General features: G+C 41.4%; 1 protein-coding gene across 1 annotated transcript in view; it reads right to left on the bottom strand.

The window, feature by feature from the left end:
* Positions 1–23899, bottom strand: part of ASCC3 (activating signal cointegrator 1 complex subunit 3) — an 887461-nt gene that overhangs the window by 164767 nt on the left and 698795 nt on the right. The window contains exons 28-29 of the mRNA XM_069726311.1: positions 22465–22585; positions 12733–12875 (exon numbers count right to left, since the gene is read on the bottom strand). Coding sequence (XP_069582412.1) covers positions 12733–12875; positions 22465–22585 — 264 coding nt within the window. The remainder of the gene's footprint in view (positions 1–12732; positions 12876–22464; positions 22586–23899) is intronic.

The raw sequence follows: 23899 nt of genomic DNA, 5'->3' as shown, positions 1-23899 counted from the left end.
ATCACATCTGCTACAGATGTTAAATGAAGTAAAAACTTCTTTCTTATAATTAAGTGTTCACTTTTTACGAGGCACTTTTCTGTCATAAAACCCCAGTTCTCAGGAGAGCTCCGGCATGTTGGCGTTCCATGCTCGCTGCAAACACTGGCAATAAAACAGAATTAATATATTAAGCAAGCTGCTCTGCTAGATCAGCACTTGGATATGTGACATTATTGGCAACCAGTGACTTCTATAGTTAACAGCAAGGCATAAAAACAATTAGGAAAGACTGTTACATAATGTCAAGGTGTATTAGTATTTTCGTTATCAATTAAGACCTTTCCAAGGAACACGTGGGAGCCATTTAATTTTATGTTTTATTAATGTGAGGCTAAACTAGTGCGTGTTGTGGTTGAAGATACATTTCTACAGTCACCTGCACTATGCACACTGTCAGGATTCCCCTTCTTCCCCTTGTTCTAGTGGTCGTCACGGTGGTTGTGACGTAACTGCAATTATGAAATTTGCATGGTTGAGGACATGTGCCGATTAGATTCTTCATCCACTTCCCACAAGAGAGAGAAAACCAAGACAAGTTGCAAGTTGGCACGTGACTGTTGGTTGGCAAAATGCAAACCACTGAAGTAGGCGAAAGAGGTGACACCTGACAGTGTGCATGCTGCACACGGTCAAGATTTTGCGATCTTCAGTGCCTGCAGAAATTTATATGAAGCCAGGGAAATCCAACTGATTTTAAAAGTATTGTCTAATCAAGTCAGGCTCTTATTAAAACTAAGTTGATCAAGGACGTTACGGTTTGTCTTACCTTAGGCAATTAACTGATATCACCTTGGTGCCCTGCATTTAGCCACTGATTTAAAGAGGATATAGCATAAACAACATTTATCACACTATTCCATAAAATAAATGATAAAAGTATGACTGCTGGGGGTCGTCTTGCTAAGATGCTTCCGAGTGGCCAACTGGGGTTTCAAAGTCCAATGTGTAAATGAACAGGAAGGGAGCATGAGTGACAACCTTTCCTACAGACACTGAATAAGGCAATGGTCTCACATGTTTATTTCTGCTTCATTCATGCAGGGGACCTTGGGACCCTGTTCTTATGTTCAGTTAGGATACCAGTGTTGCACCACCCATCGATTGCACAGTTATCACCTACAATGCTTTGAAAAAGTATTCATAACTTTTCCACATTTTTTTGACATTACAACCACAAATTTATATGTAGTTTATTGGGATTTTATGTAATATACCAACACAAGATAGTAAGAATTTGTGAAGTATAAAGGAAATAACACGTTTTTTTTTTTATATAAAAATTGATTTTTTTTTAATACCCTAACCGTACTTTTCTCTTCTCTACAACTTTATCCCTGACCTGTCTGATGTGCTCCTTGGTTCTCATGATGCTGTTTAATCCCTATTATTCTACAACAAACCTCTGCAGTTAAATTATTTATGTGACTTCTGGAGGCAATTGGTTACTCAGGATTTTATTTAGGACTATCAGACTACAGGGGGCTGAATAAAAATGCACATCCCAATTTTCAGATTTATATATTTTTTTAAATACGGTAATTAGAAAACAATAATTTCCTTTACCCTTCACAAATACATGCTACTTTGTTTTGTATATCACACGAAATTCCAATAAAATACATATACTGTAAGTTTGTGGGTGCAATGTGAAAAATTGTGGAAAAGTTTCGGGGTTATGAATACTTTTTAAAGGTAATGTATACGTGTTGTTTTTTTAAAACCACCTTAAGTGGCTGACAAAGGGAAAGTGAAAATTACATGGCAGCCAATAACATGTATCCAGATAATGTACTAAAAGAAGACCCCACTATTAAGCAGCAATACTGTCCTGACTCACATGTGGTTTTAAGCAGGGGACCATCTATGATGTCCATATGAAAAGAGTATAGGAAATTGGTCCATTTGTAACAAGCTGCCTGTAGGCATTTGAAGATAATGGCTATACTATGAAGCTTCTTCGAGGTTAGTCTAACAGCCAGGAGCAGCTGTAACTATAGGAAATTCACATTTTCACAACCTATATGCCAAGAGAAGTTTAAAGCCTGGATAGAACAACATGATCCTTCTATTTCTGAGGCATTTATACAAAGATGTTAATGCACTACTACCTAAATGGATATTTAATTATATATTTTGAAATAGTTTCTGTATTTGATTGGACATAACTTTTACGCCTTCCCAGTAGCACAGTATTCACATCCCTCTCACAAAGAACCCAGCTATGCAGGCATGTTAACATAGTACTCCCTGGAATACAAAATTCATCATTTATGAGCAGAAATATATTCAGAAATCTAGAAAGCATTGATGCTAATGATTGCACATGCACAGCTGTAAGGAGAAAAAACTTTCACTATTGTTAGGTCCAGCACCAGGAGTGCAGGCAGAAACACAAACCTGAAATATGCGGCAAGCGGGTACATCTAATCACAATTAATAAGATTTCTTTGCTTTGTTATATCTAAGCACTTTTAAGTGGTTCACGCTTTTTTTTCAATAAAACATCAGAAGAAAAATGTCCTCGAAAGTCAATTCCTTCACCCACAGTTTCCTGAAATTCTTTGCAAAGTAGTAAGCCATGCATGCCCTTGTATTAGTTGTGGTGTAAGTACACTCCTGCATGCTGATCTGTGCTGAGGCCCCCACTGATCCTAGAAATGAAGGGGCAGAAGCGATACACGATGCATCTCATTGGCTGTGCTTGGCTCCTCCCTCTCAGTGCAGCGGTGAAGGGACTCATGTACGCCTCATAAAGCCATACATCACTAACCCCATTTCTCAATCCAGCAGTGTTATACATAGTCAATGGAGCAAATCACTTATTGGAGGGCTACAACCACTTTGATTTCACTGTTGATCGGTGACTTACAATCTGGACCCTCAATGATCAGTCTTGTCACTGTGACATGTTAACCAGTTCTAGACCAGTTCTAGATCAGACTATTTACCCCCTTTCCTAATCCAGGCACATTTTTGTTTGCTTTTTTCATGCATGCTGTTTAAAGAGCTGTAAAAAAAAAATCTTGGTTTGGATATACAAGTAGTTTCTGCATCTTTTTTTTGTGATACATGAGGATTCATTTTGATGTCACTGTCATTTTTGGGGCTGATATGGGGCAATATTGGTAGAGAACTACGTGTCCCATTTGTTTAAATTTTTTATGACCACAAAGAATTACTAAAATACATTTAAAAATGTGTTACCCATTCTGTAACAATTAATTTTGTATATCAGATCCTTTATTTTTTTTCCTTTCTACAGAGGTGGGGCAAGTAATAGTAGTTTAGATTGAAAATAGCATTTTTATATACCGTAAACAGTGGTAAAAATAAGTATTTGATGCACTGTCGATTTTGCAAGTTTTCCCGCCTACAAAGAATGGAGAGGTCTGTAATTTTTATCATAGGTATATTTCAACTGTGAGAGACAGAATCTAAAAATAAAAACCATAAAATCGCATTGTATGATTTTTAAATAATTAAATTGCACTGCGTTTTACCTGCGGATTTACCGCGGATTTCCTGTGCTTTTTGAGCAGATTTCACCTGTGGTTTTACATCTGCAGATTCCTATTGAGGAGCAGGTGTAAAACGCTGCGAAATCAGCACAAAAAATTGACATGCTGCGGAAAATACACTGCAGCATTTTCTCGTGGTATTTTCCGCACCATGGGCACAGCGGATATGCTTTTCCATAGGGTTACATGGTACTGTGAACCTGATGGAAAACTGCTGCGAATCCGCAGCGGCCAATCCGCTGCGGATCAACAGGCAAATCGGCACCGTGTGCACATAGCCTCAGGATGATTCTAAAAAAGGTCAGGAATCAGCCCAGACCTACACGGGAGGACCTTGTCAATGACCTGAAGAGATCTGGGAGCAGTCTCAAACATTACCATTCGTAACACACTATGTCGTAACTGATTAAAATCCTGCAGGGCACGCAAGGTCCCCCTGCTCATGCCAGCACATGCACAGGCCCGTTTGAAGTTCACCACTGACAAGCTGGATGATCCAGCATGGGAGAAGGTCATGTGGTCAGATGGGACCAAAATAGAACTTTTGGTATCAACTCCACTCGCTGTGTTTGGAGGAAGAAGGATGAGTACAACCAAAACGTCCCATCCGTGAGGCATGGTGGGGGAAACATCATTGTTTGGGGGTGCTTTTCTGCAAAGGGGATTGGACGACTTCACCGTATTGAAGGGTGGATGGATGGGGTCATGTATCATGAGTTTATGGCCACAAACCTCCTTCCCTCAGTAAGAACATTGAAGATGGGTTGTGAATGGGTCTTCCAGCATGACAATGATCCGAAACACACAGCTAGGGCACCTAAGGAGCGGCTCCGTAAAAAGAATTTCAAGATCGAAAGCCAGTTTCCAGGCCTGAACCCTAAGAATATTTTTGGAGGGAGCTGAAACTCAATGTTGCACAGCGACAGCCTTAAAATCTGAAAGATCTGGAGAAGATCTACATGGAGGAGTGGGCCAAAATCCCTGCTGCAGTGTGCAAACTTGGTCAAGAACTACAGGAAACATCTGAACTGTAACTGCAAACAAAGGTTTCTGTACCAAATATTAAGTTCTGTTTTTCTATTGTATCATATACTTATTTCAAGCAATAAAATGCAAATGAATTTAGTAAAAATCATACAACGGGATTTTCTGGATTTTTTTAAAATTCTATCTCTCACAGTTGAAGTGTACCTACGATAAAAATTACAGACCTCTCCATTCTTTGTAAGTGGGAAAACTTGCAAAATCGGCTGTGTATGAAATAATTATTTTCCCCACTGCATACGGTATATATGTTTGTAACTAGGGATGGTACAGTGGGGGAAATAAGTATTTGAACCCTTGCTGATTTTGTAAGTTTGCCCACTGACAGAGACATGAACAGTCTATAATTTTAAGGGTAGTTTAATTTTAAGGTATAACCAGAAAACTGAAAAAACCCTTTAAAATATAACTTTTAATAAATACTGAGTAAAAATACCCATAAAACCAGGTCAGGAGACAGTAACACCTTAATCTATCTTAACACAAACAATATATGAAAGGATAGAGACTAAACGGTGGTGGGGGGGGCGTGATCTTTCCCTCACTCACCCTACCTCACGCGGAGGTTGGCACCCTAAAATCGATGTGGCGCCCCCACTCGTCGACGGCTCTCCCTTGTGACCCTACAGGATCTTATCCAAAATGAAACCACCACCACACCATAACTTAATATAAAGTGTACAAATACTTATAAGGTGTAAAAAGATAGTTTTAAAGATCTAATGTGGGATAGTTTCCACAAGAAGAGGGTCATGTAGACTGTTACCCTTCTATTGATCTTTATATAAGAAAGGTGCACAAGGTGTCTAATGTATAGAGGCAAAATACTCAGTTGCAATATACAATAATCATAAGCCTTTTGTCAACACCTCATGGTATGCCCAAATCATAGGCACAGTGTATCCACAGGAGTATACCTTATGTTAGCAAATGTACTACAAAGACAATCTTATGCCAACATATCAAACACTAGCACCTCTCAGATAATAAAACAATGGTCAAAAAATAAAGGATGTACTCATCCATATGCTGCCGCCCATCCCGACGCGTTTCCCCCCAGGTTAATGCACCAGGGTTCATCAGGGGAAGGAGTGGGGCCTCTAGCGGACCGAGGAAGCTATAATAAGCTGCGTCCCGAAGTAACCGCTCAGCAAGTCCGGGGCAACTATAGTGAGCTGCGTCCCGGAATGACCGCTCTCAGTGAAGAGTGGTCTTTTTGACCATTGTTTTATTATCTGAGAGGTGCTAGTGTTTGATATGTTGGCATAAGATTGTCTTTGTAGTGCATTTGCTAACATAAGGTATACTCCTGTGGATACACTGAGCCTATGATTTGGGCATACCATGAGGTGTTGACAAAAGGCTTATGATTATTGTATATTGCAACTGAGTATTTTGCCTCTATACATTAGACACCTTGTGCACCTTTCTTATATAAAGATCAATAGAAGGGTAACAGTCTACATGACCCTCTTCTTGTGGAAACTATCCCACATTAGATCTTTAAAACTATGTTTTTACACCTTATAAGTATTTGTACACTTTATATTAAGTTATGGTGTGGTGGTGGTTTCATTTTGGATAAGGTCCTGTACGGTCACAAGGGAGAGCCGTCGACGAGTGGGGGCGCCACATCGATTTTAGGGTGCCAACCTCCGCGTGAGGTAGGGTGAGTGAGGGAAAGATCACGCCCCCCCCACCGTTTAGTCTCTATCCTTTCATATATTGTTTGTGTTAAGATAGATTAAGGTGTTACTGTCTCCTGACCTGGTTTTATGGGTATTTTTACTCAGTATTTATTAAAAGTTATATTTTAAAGGGTTTTTTCAGTTTTCTGGTTATACCTTCAAATTATACCCTGTATGCATTGTTTTTTTGGTTACTACTTAGTTTAATTTTAACTTTGAGAGATAAAATATAAAAAAAAAAAATCCAGAAAATCACATTGTATAAATTATAAAAATGTATTCGCATTTTGCAGTGAGAAATAAGTATTTGATCTCTCTGGCAAACAAGACTTAATAATTGGTGTCAAAACCCCTGTTGGCAAGCACAGCAGTCAGACATTTTTTGTAGTTGATGATGAGGGTTTGTGCACATGTTAGGAGGAATTTTGGTCCACTCCGCTTTGCAGATCATCTCTAAATTATATAAGGGAACCAGTCACCCCCAAAGTCAAAGGTGAGCTAAGCCCACCAGCATCAGGGGCTTATCTACAGCATTCTGGAATGCTGTAGGTAAGCCCCAGATGTATCCTGAAAGATGAGAAAAAGAGGTTAGAATATACTCACCCAGGGGCGGTCCTGGTACGATGGGCATCGCGGTCCGGGGCCTCCCATCTTCTTATGATGACGTCCTCTTCTTGTCTTCACACTGCGGCTCCGGCGTACTTTGTCTTCCCTGTTGAGGGCAGACAAAAATACTGCAGTGCGCAGGCGCCGGGCCGCTCTGACCTTTCCCAGCGCCTGCGCACTGCAGTACTTTGCTCTACCCTCAACAGGGCAGACAAAGTACGCCTGCGCCGGAGCCGCAGCATGACTACAAGAAGAGGACGTCATCGTAAGAAGATGGGAGGCCCCAGACCGGACCGCGACGCCTATCGGACCGGACCGCAGCGGGAACGCCCCATGGTGAGTATAACCTAACCTGTTTTTCTCATCTTTCAGGATACATTGGGGGCTTATCTACAGCATTCCAGAATGCTGTAGATAAGCCCCTGATGCTGGTGGGCTTAGCTCACCTTCGATTTTGGGGGTGACAGGTTCCCTTTAAGATTTGAGGATGTCACTTGGCAACTCGGAGCTTCAACTCCCTCCATAAATTTTCTATGGGATTAAGGGCTGGAGATTGGCTAGGCCACTCCATGACTTTAATGTGCTTCTTTTTGAACCACTCCTTTGTTGCCTTGGCTGTATGTTTTGGGTTACTGTCTTGATGGAAGACCCAGCCACGACCCATTTTTAATGTCCTGGTGGAAGGAAGGAAGTTGTCACTCAGGATTTTATGGTACAAGGCTCCATCCATTCCCCCAAAACATGATGTTTACACCTCCACTCTTGACAGTGGGGATGGTTTTCTTTGGGTCATAGGCAGCATTTCTCTTCCTCCAAACATGGTGAGTTGTGCTAATGCTAAAGACCTGAATTTTTGTCTTATCTGACCACTGCACCTTCTGCCAATCACTCACAGAATTATCACTGGCAAACTTCAGACAGGCCTGCACATGTGACTTCTTGAGCAGGGGGACCTTGCGGGCAAAGCAGGATTTAAAACTTTTATGCCCTAATGTGCTACGACTGCCTTGAGATTATTAACAAGTTCCCCCCATGTAGTTTTCGGCTGATCTCTCACCTTCCTCATAATCAACGATACCCCACAAGGTGAGATTTTGCATGGTGCCTCAGATCGTTGTCGATTGACAGTCATTTTGTATTTCTTCCATTTTCTTACTATTGCACCAACAGTTCTCTCCTTCTCACCCAGCGTCTTACATATGGTTTTGTATCCCATTCCAACTTTCTGCAGATCTATGAACGTCTCCCTAACATCCTGAGAAAGCTCTTTGGTCTTTACCCATGTTGTAGAGATTAGAGTCTGACTGATTAATTGTGTCTGTGAACAGGAGTGTTTTATAAAGGTAACTATGTAAGACAGCTGTCTTTAATGCAGGTAACGAGTTGATTAGGAGCGTCTAACTGGTCTGTAGGAGCCAGAACTCTCAATGGTTGGTAGGGGATCAAATACTTATTTCTCACTGCAAAATGCAAATATATTTTTTATAATTTATACAATGTGGTTTTCTGGATTTTATTTTTGACATTCTATCTCTCAATGTTAAAATTAATCTACCCTTAAAATAATAGACTGTTCATGTCTTTGTCAGTGGGCAAACTTACAAAATCAGCAAGGGATCAAATACTTATTTCCCCCACTATATATTAGTGAAAAATAACAGTGACATAAAAATAAATCCCAATGTAGCATAAATAAATAAAAAATAACAAAAAAATACTTAAATATCCAAACTGAGAAAAATGTTCACAGCTCTTTAAACAACAAGGATGAAAAAAACCACAGTATACACAGGGCTTGTTCAGATTCTGTATACAGCAGTAGAGATGGCACATAGAGTGATAAACTTTCTGTGCCTTCTTTATGGGGACCTGTTTGTCTCGGACAGTCGGATTCCCTCTCACGCAGCTACACGAGCAAGTGTAGCTGTGCTCCTATGCAGTGACATTTTACTGTAGAATAACACTGCAGAGAAGGAGCCAGACCGGCTGAAACTTTAAAGTCTATGAGTGGTCTGGAAATGGTTAAAGAATAACTGTTGCTTTATTTTTTTATTTCATAATTCAATGTTACAGATGTAAATGAGGAAATTTTAAATATATCTTATTAGAGAAATCTGCTTTTTTTCCTCCTGTATTGATCTTTCATTCTGAATTCATGGGTATAATATGTATTCCATGAAAACAGATTTTCCTATTAATCAGATAGATGGCATTTTTATTTCTAAAATGACATGACGACGGAGATGGAAGGAGGATAAAGGAGCTATAGACAGACATAGACACTCTGCCGCAAACTCTCCAGAACATCAGTTACGCTTCTCCATAGAACTTTATGAGCACCAAGTGTCACATATGTCACTAATGGGAGAGGCTGTATGTACCGAAGACTGTTTTTCCCTGTGAATTGAGAGTTTTCAGAATGCAAGATCCAGGAGGAGAAAGAAGTTTATTGATCTGATAAGTATTTGCAAAGTTTTTATTTTCAAGTGTGCAATTGATTTAAAAAAAAAAATTTCAGATGACCATTGCTATTTTGAGGTTTTCTGAATATCGACGTTTTCTCTAAAAGGAACAACATTGACATTAAGATTCAAAATTTTCAGACAAATATAATATTTCAATCTGACATTACAAAGCTGCAAATGTTATCTCAAAATGGAATAAACACCTAAGAACTGACTCACGGGAGCAGGCAAGAATTTTTAAACCAGCATTGAGAAGTAAACACAAAGGGCGCCACTACCCCCTTAGTGACCGAGCCAATTTTGACCTTAATGACCAGGCAAATATTTACAATTCTGACCACTGTCACTTTATGAGGTTATAGCTCTGGAACACTTCAATGTACCCCACTGATTCTGACACTGTTTTTTCGTGACATATTGTAATTCATGTTAGTTTATTTTTGGAAAAAAAATGTAAATTTGGCAAAAAATCAAAATTTTTTGCAATTTTCAAACTTTTAATTTTTGTGTCCTTAAATCAGAGAGACATGTCACAGAAAATAGTTAATAAATAACATTTCTCACATGTCTACTTTACATCAGCACAATTTTGGAAACAATTTTTTTGTTAGGAAGTTATACGGGTTAAAAGATGACCAGCGATTTCTCATTTTTAGAACAAAATTTAAAAAACCATTTTCTTACTGACCACATCACATTTGAAGTGACTTTGAGATGTCAATGACAGAAAATACCCAAAAGATACACCATTCTAAAAACTGCACCCCTCGAGGTGCTAAAAAACCACAATCAATAAGTTTATTAACCCTTCAGGTGCTTCACGAGAAGTAAAGCAATGTGGAAGGAAAAAAAATTAACATTTAACTTTTTTCACAAAACATTTACTTTAGAACCAAACTTTTTTTATTTTCACAAGAGTGTTGTGCAATTTCTCCTGAGTATACCGATCTCTTATATTTGGGGGAAATCCACTGTTTGGGTGCATGGCAGGGCTCAAAATGAGGGAGGACACATTGACTTTTTGAATGCAAAATTGGCTGGAATCAATGGAGGGCACCACGTCACGTTTTGGTTACCATTGATGTGCTTAAACAGTGGAAACCCCCCAACTCTAACTCCAACCCTAATACAGCCCTAAACCTAACCCTAATCTCAATCCTAACCACCACACAATCCTAATCACAAACCTAACCCCAAACACAACCCTAACCCCAACCCTAATCCCTAACCACAACCTTAACCCCAACACCCCCACGCTCGGTGCCTCGGGGTGATCCGTGACTCTACCCTCTCTTTCAAGCCACATATCCAAGCCCTTGCCTCCTCTTGCCGATTCCAACTCAAAAACATTTCCCGGATTCGTACATTCCTTGACCATGAAACCACAAAAACACTAGTACATGCCCTTATCATCTCTCGCTTTGACTACTGCAACCTCCTACTCTCTGGCCTCCCTTCTAGCACTCTGGCACCACTCCAATCCATCTTAAACTCTGCTGCCCGACTAATCCACCTGTCTCCCCGTTATTCCCCAGCCTCTCCTCTCTGCCAGGCCCTTCACTGGCTTCCTATTGCCCAGAGGCTACAGTTCAAAACACTAACAATGACATACAAAGCCATTCACAATCTGACTCCTGCATACATCTGTGACATGGTCTCCCGCTACCTACCTACACGCAACCTACGATCATCTCATGATCTCCTACTCTACTCCTCTCTCATCTCTTCCTCCCACAACCGCATCCAAGACTTCTCCCGTGCTTCCCCCATACTCTGGAACTCTCTACCCCAACACATCAGGCTCTCACCTACCACGGAAACCTTCAAAAGGAACCTGAAGACCCACCTCTTCCGACAAGCCTACAACCTGCAGTGATCCCCAGTCTACTGAAGCGCCACATGACCAGCTCTACCCTCACCTAGTGTATCCTCACCCATCCCCTGTAGACTGTGAGCCCTCGCGGGCAGGGTCCGCTCTCCTCCTGTACTTGTGTGTGCCTTGTTTTATTCATGTTTATTGTACTTGTCTATATTTGCCCCATTCACATGTAAAGCACCATGGAATAAATGGCGCTATAAAAATGAATAATAATAATAATAATAATAACACAACCCTAACCCCAACACAACCCCAACCCTAATCACAACCCTGACCCCAACACAACCTTAATCCCACCACAACTCTAACACAACCCTAACCCCAACACAACCTTAACCCTGACACAACCGAACCCCAACACAACCTAAACCCCAACACAACTCTAACCCTAACACAACCCTAACCCCAACACAACACCAATCTTAACCACAACCCTAACCACATCCCTAACCACAACCCTAACCCCAGCTCTATCCCTAACCCCTACTGCAAAGAATGGAAACAATTACATTTTTTTATTTTACTATTTTTTACCTAACTAAGTGGGTGACAAAGGGTGATTTGATTAAATTTTTTTATTGATTTTGATCACTGTTATAGGGTCTATTACAGTGATCAAAATGAACCAATAGGAAAATTCTCCTATTGTTGCCATGTACCAGCCGGCAGATCTCAGCGAGTGCATGCGCCCACCATTTTCTTCCAGGAAGATGACGTGGAGGGCCGGGAGATGGAGAAGGAGGATTCGGGGATGGCAGAGGTACCAGGGGATGAGGGGGGCTCAGGGGACCCCATTTCTCTCTCCTCCGGTATGCTAGATATATCATATCAGAGGAGAGAGGTATGAATGGAAAATCTGACCCGAATCATGTTCTCCGGGGTCTCAGTTACCCCCGATATTCGAGATGCTGGGGGGCACTATACACTTATTTCTCAGTGCCGTTATAAGGTCCCTTAACTGCCGTCAATAAAAGGTGTATCAGCAGGGCTACTTTAGCCCGGACTTGTAGACTTGCAATGACATCCAACATTTTAAAGAATCAGTAATGTACTCAGGACTTGTCGGAGATCTACGAGCAGATCTACTATTTGCAGACCCACGCTCTAGATCATACACAGTGATAAAGAGACCCTTCTAATATTTCACTGGGCATGTTATCTGTTATTGTTGAACTAGACAACCCCTTTAAAAGATATAAACAACACAATCACTTGTATCTGAACCGATTACATGAACATCTAATAGTATTTTCCCTCAATCCTTTAGGAACCAGTTTTACATTAACGCACATCTAAATATGCAAAGTGCTAGCTTCTGGACTTAGTCTTGCACCACTAAAGATGAACAGACGATCTGCCTTCATAATTAGTGCGAGTTGTTCTATTATCACAATTTATAAGATATAGTTGCATTAACCATATTAGTAAGAAAATACTTCTTGCGGGAATATTCAAGCAGTATTAGAAAACAGGAAATGATAACTGCATACCTCCCTTTCATCCATATTGAGCCACTGCTTGGGGTCATTTTCTGTTGCTAGAAATGCAATCAAATCGATAGCAGTGAGTCGGGTTTGACGTCTGGATGACACAAAGATGAGGACAGGCTTTGCAGGAGAGTGACTTCTTATAGCTGTAAGAATAAAAAAGTAACAAACTGTTTAATGGTTTGTGTGACCATACACAGGGCACGCTTCCTTACCTCCACGAATATATTTCTCTTAAAACATTTGACTAAGCTGAAAGCTTAAGAGGAATCATGCTTCCTTTTGCTCATTTCCAAAATGTATTTTGCACATTGATAATCAGTTATACTACAAGCCACTAAGAGAATATAAATGTAGATCTATCTATCTATATGTATTTAGATCTATCTATCTATACACTGTGAGAAAGTCAATGCTAAAGTGCCGGAGGGGAGATATGTTTCACTACGCTTAACGGCATCAGTGAAATAAAACCCTGAGTTTTTTCCTCAAGTACACTAAGTGCGGTGAGTGGTTAAGCTAAGTTGTATAATGGGCTGGCTTTTATGTGGACATCCATACAGCGGGTGGGAGGATGTCCACCTTATCTCCACCCCAGGGAGTGGTCTGGGGCTTAAATAGCTGGACTCCAGAGGCAGTCTGGGTTCAGTAGGGCTGGAGAGAGGATCTCCAGTAGTTTGGGTCCTGAGAAGGAAAGATTGAACCTGAGTTGCTCCAGAGCTGGCAGGTTCCCGCAGATGTATGGACTGTGTTGCAGCATTTTGTTTTGCTTCTTGTTTTTTGAAGGGCTGTGGTTTACTGTTCCCCTTCATGTTGGTTTTGCCTCTGTACAATAAACCAACAGAAGATTTAAAGAGACAGTGTTCCTGTTTTCTACCTATGTGTACCACTGAGTGAACCGATCTACACAACATATACTTTCATTACATATACACTCTTTAAAATTGAAACTGCAGCACCAAGAAGGAAAAGTCATGGAATCTTGAAAATCACAGGATGATAGACATAATAATGATATGCAAATGATGAGACAATGGAAACACCATTTTCAAAACATCTCAAAATATTCAATATCGAGTATGAGCTCCACAATCAAAAATACTTGCACTTACACACTTTGGCACAGTATCAACGTAAGTAATTTTTGGTCGTCTGAGCTGAGGAATGTTCATCCACACTGACTGCACTTGGGCACGAAAACCATCAAGATCCGCTGCTGTCAGATGCCTTTGCAATTCCCACTATTCAACATGACAACACCAGGCTGCATGTTGCTAGTGCTGCTGCGACTAGTCTGCATTGTCTAAATGTACCACCATGACCTGCAGCTTCTCCAGACGTGTCTCCCATATAAATGTACATGCATATATCATGTACTTTCATGTACAACAATTACACAGGTGGTGTCAAACTAAAGTTTGAGGACACATGCTTCTTTTTTAGTTATTTTTAATACTCCTTTAATATGGTGTTGCATAATGTCTATGCCTGATAACCAGGTTTTGAGAAATATGATTTTTTAAAAGCCAAGTTCAGCAACTAAGTCTAACACCCATTTGAACTAATTTGACTCATAGCCTATGCTAATGCCAATTCAATACAAAGGAGGCCATTTATTACTTTGTAAACAGTAAGGTATCTCTCACTTCTGTCCCAACACCACTTCATAGAAGTTGTAAAACCCTATGAAAATGTTATGCAAGGTCCTTGGGATATATTTATCTGGTTGTCACTTTACAAATGTAAGAGCTGTACATTTTGAATGCAATATTGACAAATGTATCAGGATGGTGGTAGTAGTTTTAAGACAAACTTGCTGTAGTATATTGCACCAAAACTTCTAGAATAAATTTGGAAAATACAAATTGATGCATTGAATTTGTAAGCCTGACATGCCCATAGAGCAGAAGCCAACGTTCTGTGAATCAGAAAAACGTCCTGCTCTTTATGGAGGCCCTACATCAATCTTATGCATGTTCTGGAGAAATAACCTGCGCAGACTCTCAGATAAAGTCTGAAAATGTGCATGAGAAGTCTGCTCCACTCATTGCATTCACGTAGCGCTCGCTCATATGAGCATATAACATGGTCGAGTGCTATCCGATGTTTTATCAGCATTCGGCCCAATGTTATACTATGGAGCAGTGCTGATCAGAGCTTTTTTCTCATGTCTATTTGCATGCTGCAAGTGCATCCGAATCAGATCACAGGCACCAGTTTGCAAGTATATGGGTGCGTGTATAACATCAGACTGCAATCGGATGTCTTCCAAGTGCAGTCTGATTACCAAGGACACCAACAATGGAGAAGATGGAGAAATTAAGTTCCCGATCTTCTCCGCACCTGGGATACGATTCACTCATGCAACAGAGTTTCATCCGGGTGACATTAGCATAATCAGCTCAATTCTCTTGTATGAGAGAATTGCCAGCCATATGATTACAGCCTTAGACTGAAAAAAAATAGAAGCCCAACGTATGGGTAGTTTTTCATTGTATTTTTGAACTCCAAGTATTGGAGAAGTAATACTAAACCTGTCCTGGACGTGGAGAAAGCAATAAATAGATAACAGAAGACACACGTTTTTTCCTAACCATGCCGGCAGGTTTGGTACATTTGGTTTACCACTAACATCATTTCAGGTTTTGACATTTCTCGGGCACTTACGTCTGATACAGTGCAGTACATTACCCTTTTTTCTAAGAAGGTGGCTCTCAGGAAATTCTTACGCAGCTTACATTACTGAACACATAAATGGATTTGACATTTTTACAGCTAATGCAGATGTTTGTCTCTAGACAGCGCGCAGAACATGGGGTAAAAAATTCCACCATTTAGAGAGTAAATACTTATGCTGCGCCGAGGGGAACGTCAATAATGAAATAGACTAGCCATCTGATAAGGACGTTCCAGGGTAACTAATCAGAAGGTGTCTAATACAAAGATTACGGCTGCTGAATTATAGGAGATTGCCGGTTTATGCTACAAATGAGCCTGTGGAGATGGCAGGGATACATCATCATTATATACACATACAGCCTGGAAGAATCTGGAGACACAAGATGTAATGGCTTCTCTCTCCCCCTAGAACAGGTGCGATTAAACAGCTACAGCCTGATTTATTGTTCATTAGTGGCTTTTACATAGCGTTTCTGTAGCCCATAAATAAGAGAAATAGTCAGGACCGGTCTAAAATTGCCATCAATACTTCGGGTCTGTCACAAGGCTAATTAGCAAAGCTAACTAGTCATTTCACAGGCCACTACAGGCCTCGATGTAAATTTTATTTCAAAGAATGAGATATCATAAATACCACACAAATACCTAAACGGGAACCAATCCATCTGTGGCTAAAGCATTTAACGCAAAGCAAATTCAAGAGACAGTTCTATTCATCTCCACTGTGCAGTGTGGTGGAATATGGCGTTGGTCTAGAAATAAATGATAAGGAAAACTAATCAGAGCAAAAAATGCTGAAAAAATGCTCTTTGACAAACCTTGAAGTTTACATATATGTATCAGCGCTGAATTTGCTGCCTGTTCATTCTTTCTGTACACGTTTTGCTATGTGGGGCATACCAATTTAAGCAGACTAACAGCTTATTGGTAAGAAACAACTTTGCACAATTTTTTTTCTATTGTTTATTTGCTTCCCAAATGCAAAATTAAGCATTTTTTTTAAATAGTCTAAATTTACAATGTCCTACCATTTTTGCTGCTGTAGAATCTGTGCAACTCTTTCATATACCGGACTGTGCTGCTGCTTTTAACATACGGTAGATCTGACAGCACAGTGCTCCTGGATGCTATATGTTCCCAATATAGTGACCAGGAGATGGGGGAGGAGGTTGTACACGACAAAGCCAGCTTTATTAAAGAGGATGGAGAGCGCTTAGAAATGGGAAGACATAGGCTGTATGATATCAGGAATGAGAGAGAGGAAGACAAACACATACAGGCAGCATCAAATGCATGCAACAACTAAATGCTGCTACAAAAATGGTAATGCATGCAAATTTTTGGATCCAAGGCAATCGCATTTTGAGATTTTTTTTTGGATGATTAAGTCCTTTGTAAGGAGTTTGTGTTTTTTTCACCATAATGAGTTGGATGTATAATTTTAAGACATCTAGGTGTTTCCTAATAAAAGATTACTGCAGTGGATGAGCCAGTTTATTTTCATGATATTCCTAAAAACTCTTCATCTATTGAACAAAGCATCCAACGCTGAAAGTTCACTGGAGTGTCCAAGGAGCGAACAGATTTCTCCTGTGTTCACAAGTGCAAGTCCGAGAACTCAAACATTCTTGTGGTTCCACTCTCCAGCCCCCGCTTCTTGCTATTGATAAGTACACGATGAATGGCAGGGGCCTTCCAGCCTAGCAGACAAGGTGGATAAAAATCAATGTTTTTTTTTTTTAAATAAAAAAAAAAAAATCGGATTTTTTTTATTTAAATCGGATTTTTTTCAATAAACTGCTTTTTGAGGAAAATATTTTACCATCCAAAGGTTCTTCCATCATGAGATAAAGCTGAGTTGTTTAACTCAGTAGAATAAAGGCTGTATATGTGTAACATTCACAATGCCATGTTCTTCCAGAGGTTTCTGTAGGATTAGTGGGCAGTTTCTCTCCTATATTATCACAGACGCTCGCTTTACTTACGCAGTTCTCAAAACTGAATTTGACTCCGCAGAGGTCCCAGCCTCTTCTTCACGGCAAAAATGTTACAACATGAACAGAGTTAAGAAAAAGACCTTAATCCTATTGTTCTACAAACCTATGAATACAGAATCAACCCCTTCAGTGCCAAGTCCAAGAAGTTAGACAATATGTTTCTGATTGTTTGGAGTGGAATAGATCTGCACAACACAAGAAGAATGTGAATCTAAGTGTGAGGAGGAGGAAGGGCAAGCAGACAAGAAAATAAAAGTGAAACTTTGAGCACAATACTGCAGCATAGCCACAGACAGACAAGTCTGGATCTGTTTGTGTGTACGATCTGAGGTTTATTACATTCTTTCCTTATCATGGCAGCAGGCCGTAAAAGAGACCCAGTTTGGGAATATTTTAATGAAGCTCCTTCGCCTATCGGTAAGGCAGGCATGCGTGCAAAATGCAAACGATGCAACAAAGAGATGCAAGGCCTGGTGGCGCGAATGAGGCAACATCATGAGAAGTGCGGTGATGAAGATGACCAAAGAAACACTTCTGAACAGGCAGGATCTTCAGGTTGGTAAAAATTTTTATTGAATCCTATTTCTAAAGACTGAACTGTCATGTGTGAGAAAAATTATATTTCTTATTATTACTGCATGTTACTGTCATTTGGTACAGTTATGAAGAAAAACAAATATTCCTTTTGGGGCAGGGGCAGTGATGTGTTGTGTACAATAAGCAGAAATTGTATAAACAATAAAATAACAGCATTGACTTTTTTTGTTTAGGGGAATTCATGGATTCTGGAAACTATCCACCTCCAAGATCACCATCATCCTTTTCTACAGTTTCAGAGTTATCCATCCAGGATAGTGCTTCATTAGCAGCAGCATCATCATCATCAGACACCCACAGCCACATATCACCATCACCCAAAAGGAAGAAAAAACCTTTACCTCCTGGAACCACCACAGATAGGTTTGTGATAAGAACTAGCAGATTAGAAAAAGAGTTGATTGATGAAAAAATTGCCCAGTTTATTTATGCAACGAACTCTTCTTTCCGTCTGACTGAGAACCCACATTTCATTAATATGGTTCAGTCACTGAGACCAGGATACAGTCCACCCAGCAGAGCTGATGTTGCAGGGAAACTGCTGGATCAAGTGTATGACAGAGAAATGGAGCAATCTGCAACAGCTCTGGAGGGTAAAATTGTTAACCTAAGTATTGATGGGTGGAGTAATGTCCACAATGATCCTATTGTATGTGCTTGTATAACAACAGAAGGTAAAGTCTTCCTTGAACAAACAACTGATACGTCAGGAAATGCACACACAGCAGAATACTTACAAGAAGTGGCAGTAAAAGCTATAACGACATGTGAACAAAAATTCAAATGTCTAGTACGCAGTTTGGTCACTGACAATGCTGCAAACATATCCAAGATGAGAAGAGATTTAGAAGAGCAGGGAGGGAATACAAAGCTGCTAATAACATATGGTTGCAGTGCTCATTTGCTGCACCTCTTAGCCAAAGACTTAAGTGTTCCAGAAATAAAGGCTAATGTTGTTGAAATTGCTAAAAACTTCCGTAATAATCATTTTGCTGCAGCAGCTCTGAAAAGGATGGGTGGAACCAAGCTAACGCTCCCACAAGATGTTAGATGGAACTCTGTGGTGGACTGTTTTGAGCGGTATATCAAAAACTGGCCTATTCTATTCTGATGACACTTTGTGAAGAAAATCGAGATAAAATAGATGGCACTGTCACGGCCAAAATCCTCAACATTGGGCTTAAGAGAAATGTTGAACATATGCTGAGCTTCCTGAAACCCATCTCTCAAGCTTTAAACAAAATATGGAAAAATAGCTGTTTTATTGCGGATGCTGTTGAAATTTGGAAGGAACTGAGTGAACACTTAAAAACAGAACTACACATGGACAGAATTAAATTACAAGCAGTAAACAAACGAATGGGACAAGCACTGACTCCAGCTCATTTTTTGGCAAATATTGTCAATATCCAATATCAGGGTCAAAACCTAAGTGCTGAGGAAGAGGAGTTAGCTATGACATTGGTATCCAGCAATCATCCATCTTTAATGCCAACTACAATAAACTTCAGAGCTAAGGGGGAACCATTCAAGAAATATATGTTTGCTGAAGATATTTTAAGGAAGGTCACACCAGTAAACTGGTGGAAGTCACTTAAGCGCTTGGATTTAGAGACTGTTCAAGTAATGATTTCACTTTTAAAAGCAGTAGCTTCTTCTGTAGGCGTTGAAAGAATATTCTCTTCCTTTGGACTCATTCATTCTAAATTAAGAAATCGGTTGGGACCCAATAAAGCAGGAAAGCTTGTTTTTCTTTTCCAGATTATGAATAGGGACAAAGAAGAAGATGATGATGAAGATGACGACAAGTGAGCTACAGAGGACAGCAGGGACAGTAGTATTTAAGTTTTTCATGTGTCGGCCGGGCTGACAGTCTAAGTTTCTTATAATATCTATAATATAACGCTGGGAGCGTCACTCTGTCCGAAGCCTTTATAGACTGCGCAGGCGCAAGCGCCGGCGAAGTCTGGCCCCCACAGAGTGACGCTCCCAGGAGATCGCGGTATGCGTAAGCACTGAACGCATACCGCGATCTCCACCGGAGCGTCAGGGACCGTGGACGTGCCAGGAGGGAGGGTAAGTATATTCACCTGTCCTCCGTTCCAGCGCTGCGTGCGGCTCCGTCTCCCGGCTCCTCTGCTGTGACAGAGTCCAGTCACAGGCAGAGGAGCCGGAGTGTGTGTTCAAGAAAATGGCGCCGGAAAGCGCGGACTGCGCAGGCGCCGATTCCTGCTGCCGGAATCGGCGCCTGCGCAGTCCGCGCTTTCCGGCGCCATTTTCTTGAACACACACTCCGGCTCCACTGCAGGTGTGTCTTCAAGAAAATGGCGCCGGAGAGCGCGGACTGCGCAGGCGCCGATTCCTGCTGCCGGAATCGGTGCCTGCGCAGTCCGCGCTTTCCGGCGCCATTTTCTTGAAGACACACCTGCAGTGGAGCCGGACGATAGGTGAGTATGGTATTTTTTTTTTTTATATGGCAGCAGCATACGGGGGCATACACACTGGAGCGTCTTATGGGGGGCATATAATACAATAGTGGCGCAGGATGGGAGCAGCACATGACAGAACAGGCGCAGGATGGCAGCAGCACATGACAGAACGGGCGCAGGATGGCAGCAGCGCATGACAGAACGGGCGCAGGATGGCAGCAGCACATGACAGAACGGGTGCAGGATGGCAGCAGCACATGACAGAACGGGCGCAGGATGGCAGTAGCACATGACAGAACGGGCGCAGGATGGCAGCAGCACATGACAGAATGGGGGCGCAGGATGGGTGCAGCACATGACAGAACAGGGGAGCAGGATGGGAGCAGCACATGACAGAACGGGCGCAGGATGGCAGCAGCGCATGACATAACGGGCGCAGGATGGCAGCAGGATGGCAGCAGCGCATGACAGAACGGGCGCAGGATGGCAGCAGCACATGACAGAACGGGCGCAGGATGGCAGCAGCACATGACAGAATGGGCGCAGGATGGCAGCAGCACATGACAGAACGGGCGCAGGATGGGAGCAGCACATGACAGAACGGGCGCAGGATGGCAGCAGCGCATGACATAACGGGCGCAGGATGGCAGCAGGATGGCAGCAGCGCATGACAGAACGGGCGCAGAATGGCAGCAGCACATGACAGAACGGGCGCAGGATGGCAGCAGCACATGACAGAATGGGCGCAGGATGGCAGCAGCACATGACAGAACGGGCGCAGGATGGCAGCAGCACATGACAGAAAGGGCGCAGGATGGCAGCAGCGCATGACATAACGGGCGCAGGATGGCAGCAGGATGGGAGCAGCACATGACAGAACGGGTGCAGGATGGCAGCAGCGCATGACAGAACGGGGGCGCAGGATGGGAGCAGCACATGACAGAACGGGCGCAGGATGGGAGCAGCACATGACAGAACGGGCGCAGGATGGCAGCAGCGCATGACAGAACGGGCGCAGGATGGCAGCAGCACATGACAGAACGGGTGCAGGATGGCAGCAGCACATGACAGAACGGGCGCAGGATGGCAGCAGCACATGACAGAACGGGCGCAGGATGGCAGCAGCACATGACAGAATGGGGGCGCAGGATGGGTGCAGCACATGACAGAACAGGGGAGCAGGATGGGAGCAGCACATGACAGAACAGGCGCAGGATGGCAGCAGCGCATGACATAACGGGCGCAGGATGGCAGCAGGATGGGAGCAGCACATGACAGATTGGGCACAGGATGGCAGCAGCGCATGACAGAACGGGCACAGGATGGCAGCAGCACATGACAGAACGGGCGCAGGATGGCAGCAGCGCATGACTTAACGGGCGCAGGATGGCAGCAGGATGGGAGCAGCACATGACAGAACGGGTGCAGGATGGCAGCAGCGCATGACAGAACGGGGGCGCAGGATGGGAGCAGCACATGACAGAACGGGCGCAGGATGGGAGCAGCACATGACAGAACGGGCGCAGGATGGAGACCATATACCAATATAAATGCTCGCCACCCGGGCGTAGAACGGGTTCAATAGTTAGTATGTATATATTTTGTTTAGCCAAATTAGTTAACAAACATGGATGTTTGTTTAAGCAAATAACTTATGCTGTAATGTTGTTATTGTTTCAGTTGAATAAATCTATTTAAATTGTTATTAAGATCAGGATTATTTTTCTCCTTCCTAAGTACAACAGAACAGTGGTGTCCAAATATAAATGATTAACCCATTAAACTGGGGAGAAAAAAGTAATATAAAAAGTGATTCTAAAAATCTTCATCTACTTGCATGTTAAAGTAGCAAGAACTAGTTTAGGTAGAAACTTTGATTTAAATCACTGATTTAAATCAAGCCTTACTGACTAGTGATTTAAATCGTGATTTAAATCGTGATTTAAATCAGTTAGATTTAAATCAAATCCACCCTGCTAGCAGATGAAATCAGGCACAATGATGATGACTTTATTTATCGGTTAGACACTTACCTTGGAAAGCAGGTTTGTTCATGCTAGCCATACGAGGGCAATAATGTTGTCCAGGGAAGCCCTGAATATGGACTTCCAAAGGTACTGGTCGCACAGATGGACGAAAGTTAAACAGCCCCATCTAAAAAAAAAAAGGAAATATATTATGTTAGAGTCTTTGGAAAGTTTGCATATTTTTTTGAGAACTGTATATTATGATGTGCTAAAAATCGTATAATAAAGATATTTAACCATTTCCATCTCCAGCATTCATGTATTACAATACACTAAAAGCTGCTTGATCCAGTTAGTCCCGATGCTGACAACTGGCGTTGTCTAGTCATTCTCAGCCGCTTTTTCTCCTTTTCTGAGTGATCATCTAAGCTCCAATCTGATTTTATTATATTTGAGCTTAGATAAGCATTCAGATGGGGAGGACGAGAGGCTGGAGACTGACCAGGAGCTGATCCCGTAAGTTGTGAAGCTTGAGACTCAATGGATTCTACCAGCCTAAAGTGTGTTGAACTACACGCACTCTCCTGAGCACAAATAGTTAAACGTTTTTAATGCACTCAACATACAAAGCGGTACATGGGCTTTACAAAGAATATTCTTCCTTAAACTCCAGTTAGAAACCAATAGGGGTGAATATTGTTTTATTACTAATTTCATTGGAGGGCACATTCTGTAAGCTGAATCTCTCCCTCGTGGGGTCTCCATGCAGCTATATTTTTATAATTTAAAGGGGTACTCCCATTGCCAAGATCCTTTCCCAATATGTAGTAGGTGTAATAATAATAATATTAGCAAATACCTTCAGTTAGAAATGTAGCAGTTCTTCTGATTCGCTGTATTTTTCTTCATGTGCAGGCATTGCAGGACCTTAAGTATCCATGGTTATGACCACTAGCAACTAGCTAACTAACTGCCACTATATCAGTGGTCGTAACCATGGATACCTAAGGTTTTGCAATGCCTGCACATGAGGAAAGAGACATAGTCAATCAGAAAAACTATACTACAATTCTAATTGGAGGTAGTTGCTAATATTATTATTAGTACACCTACAACATATTGGGATATGATTTTGGAGATGGGAATACCCCTTTAAATCCATAGCACTATGAAAGATATATGACTTTTAGTAATATGTAGCATAAAAATACAGCTCTGACTTATCTAGGTAATAAATACAGAATTTTTCAGTTATATAAAATAAGAAAAAAAATATTCATTATACCAGGACATTCACTTTAAAACTAATCTGCAATGACAAAATGAAATATATTATTGGCATTAACTAAAATATATGAATACAAATAAATAACGTTCTGTTCTGCCACAATCCCCTGCAGTAGTTCTCATCCTTTTACATTTTAAGAGCTAGTAAATTAGTAGGTAACGACTCCTAATCTTCTTTAATAAATAAATACTAAAACTATTCTGTACCTTATTT

Source organism: Ranitomeya imitator, chromosome 5, assembly GCF_032444005.1.
Source record: "Ranitomeya imitator isolate aRanImi1 chromosome 5, aRanImi1.pri, whole genome shotgun sequence".
Classification (NCBI taxonomy): Eukaryota; Metazoa; Chordata; class Amphibia; order Anura; family Dendrobatidae; genus Ranitomeya; species Ranitomeya imitator.
The sequence above is the reverse complement of the archived record's forward strand: the minus strand, read 5'-3'. Positions and strand labels throughout refer to the sequence as shown.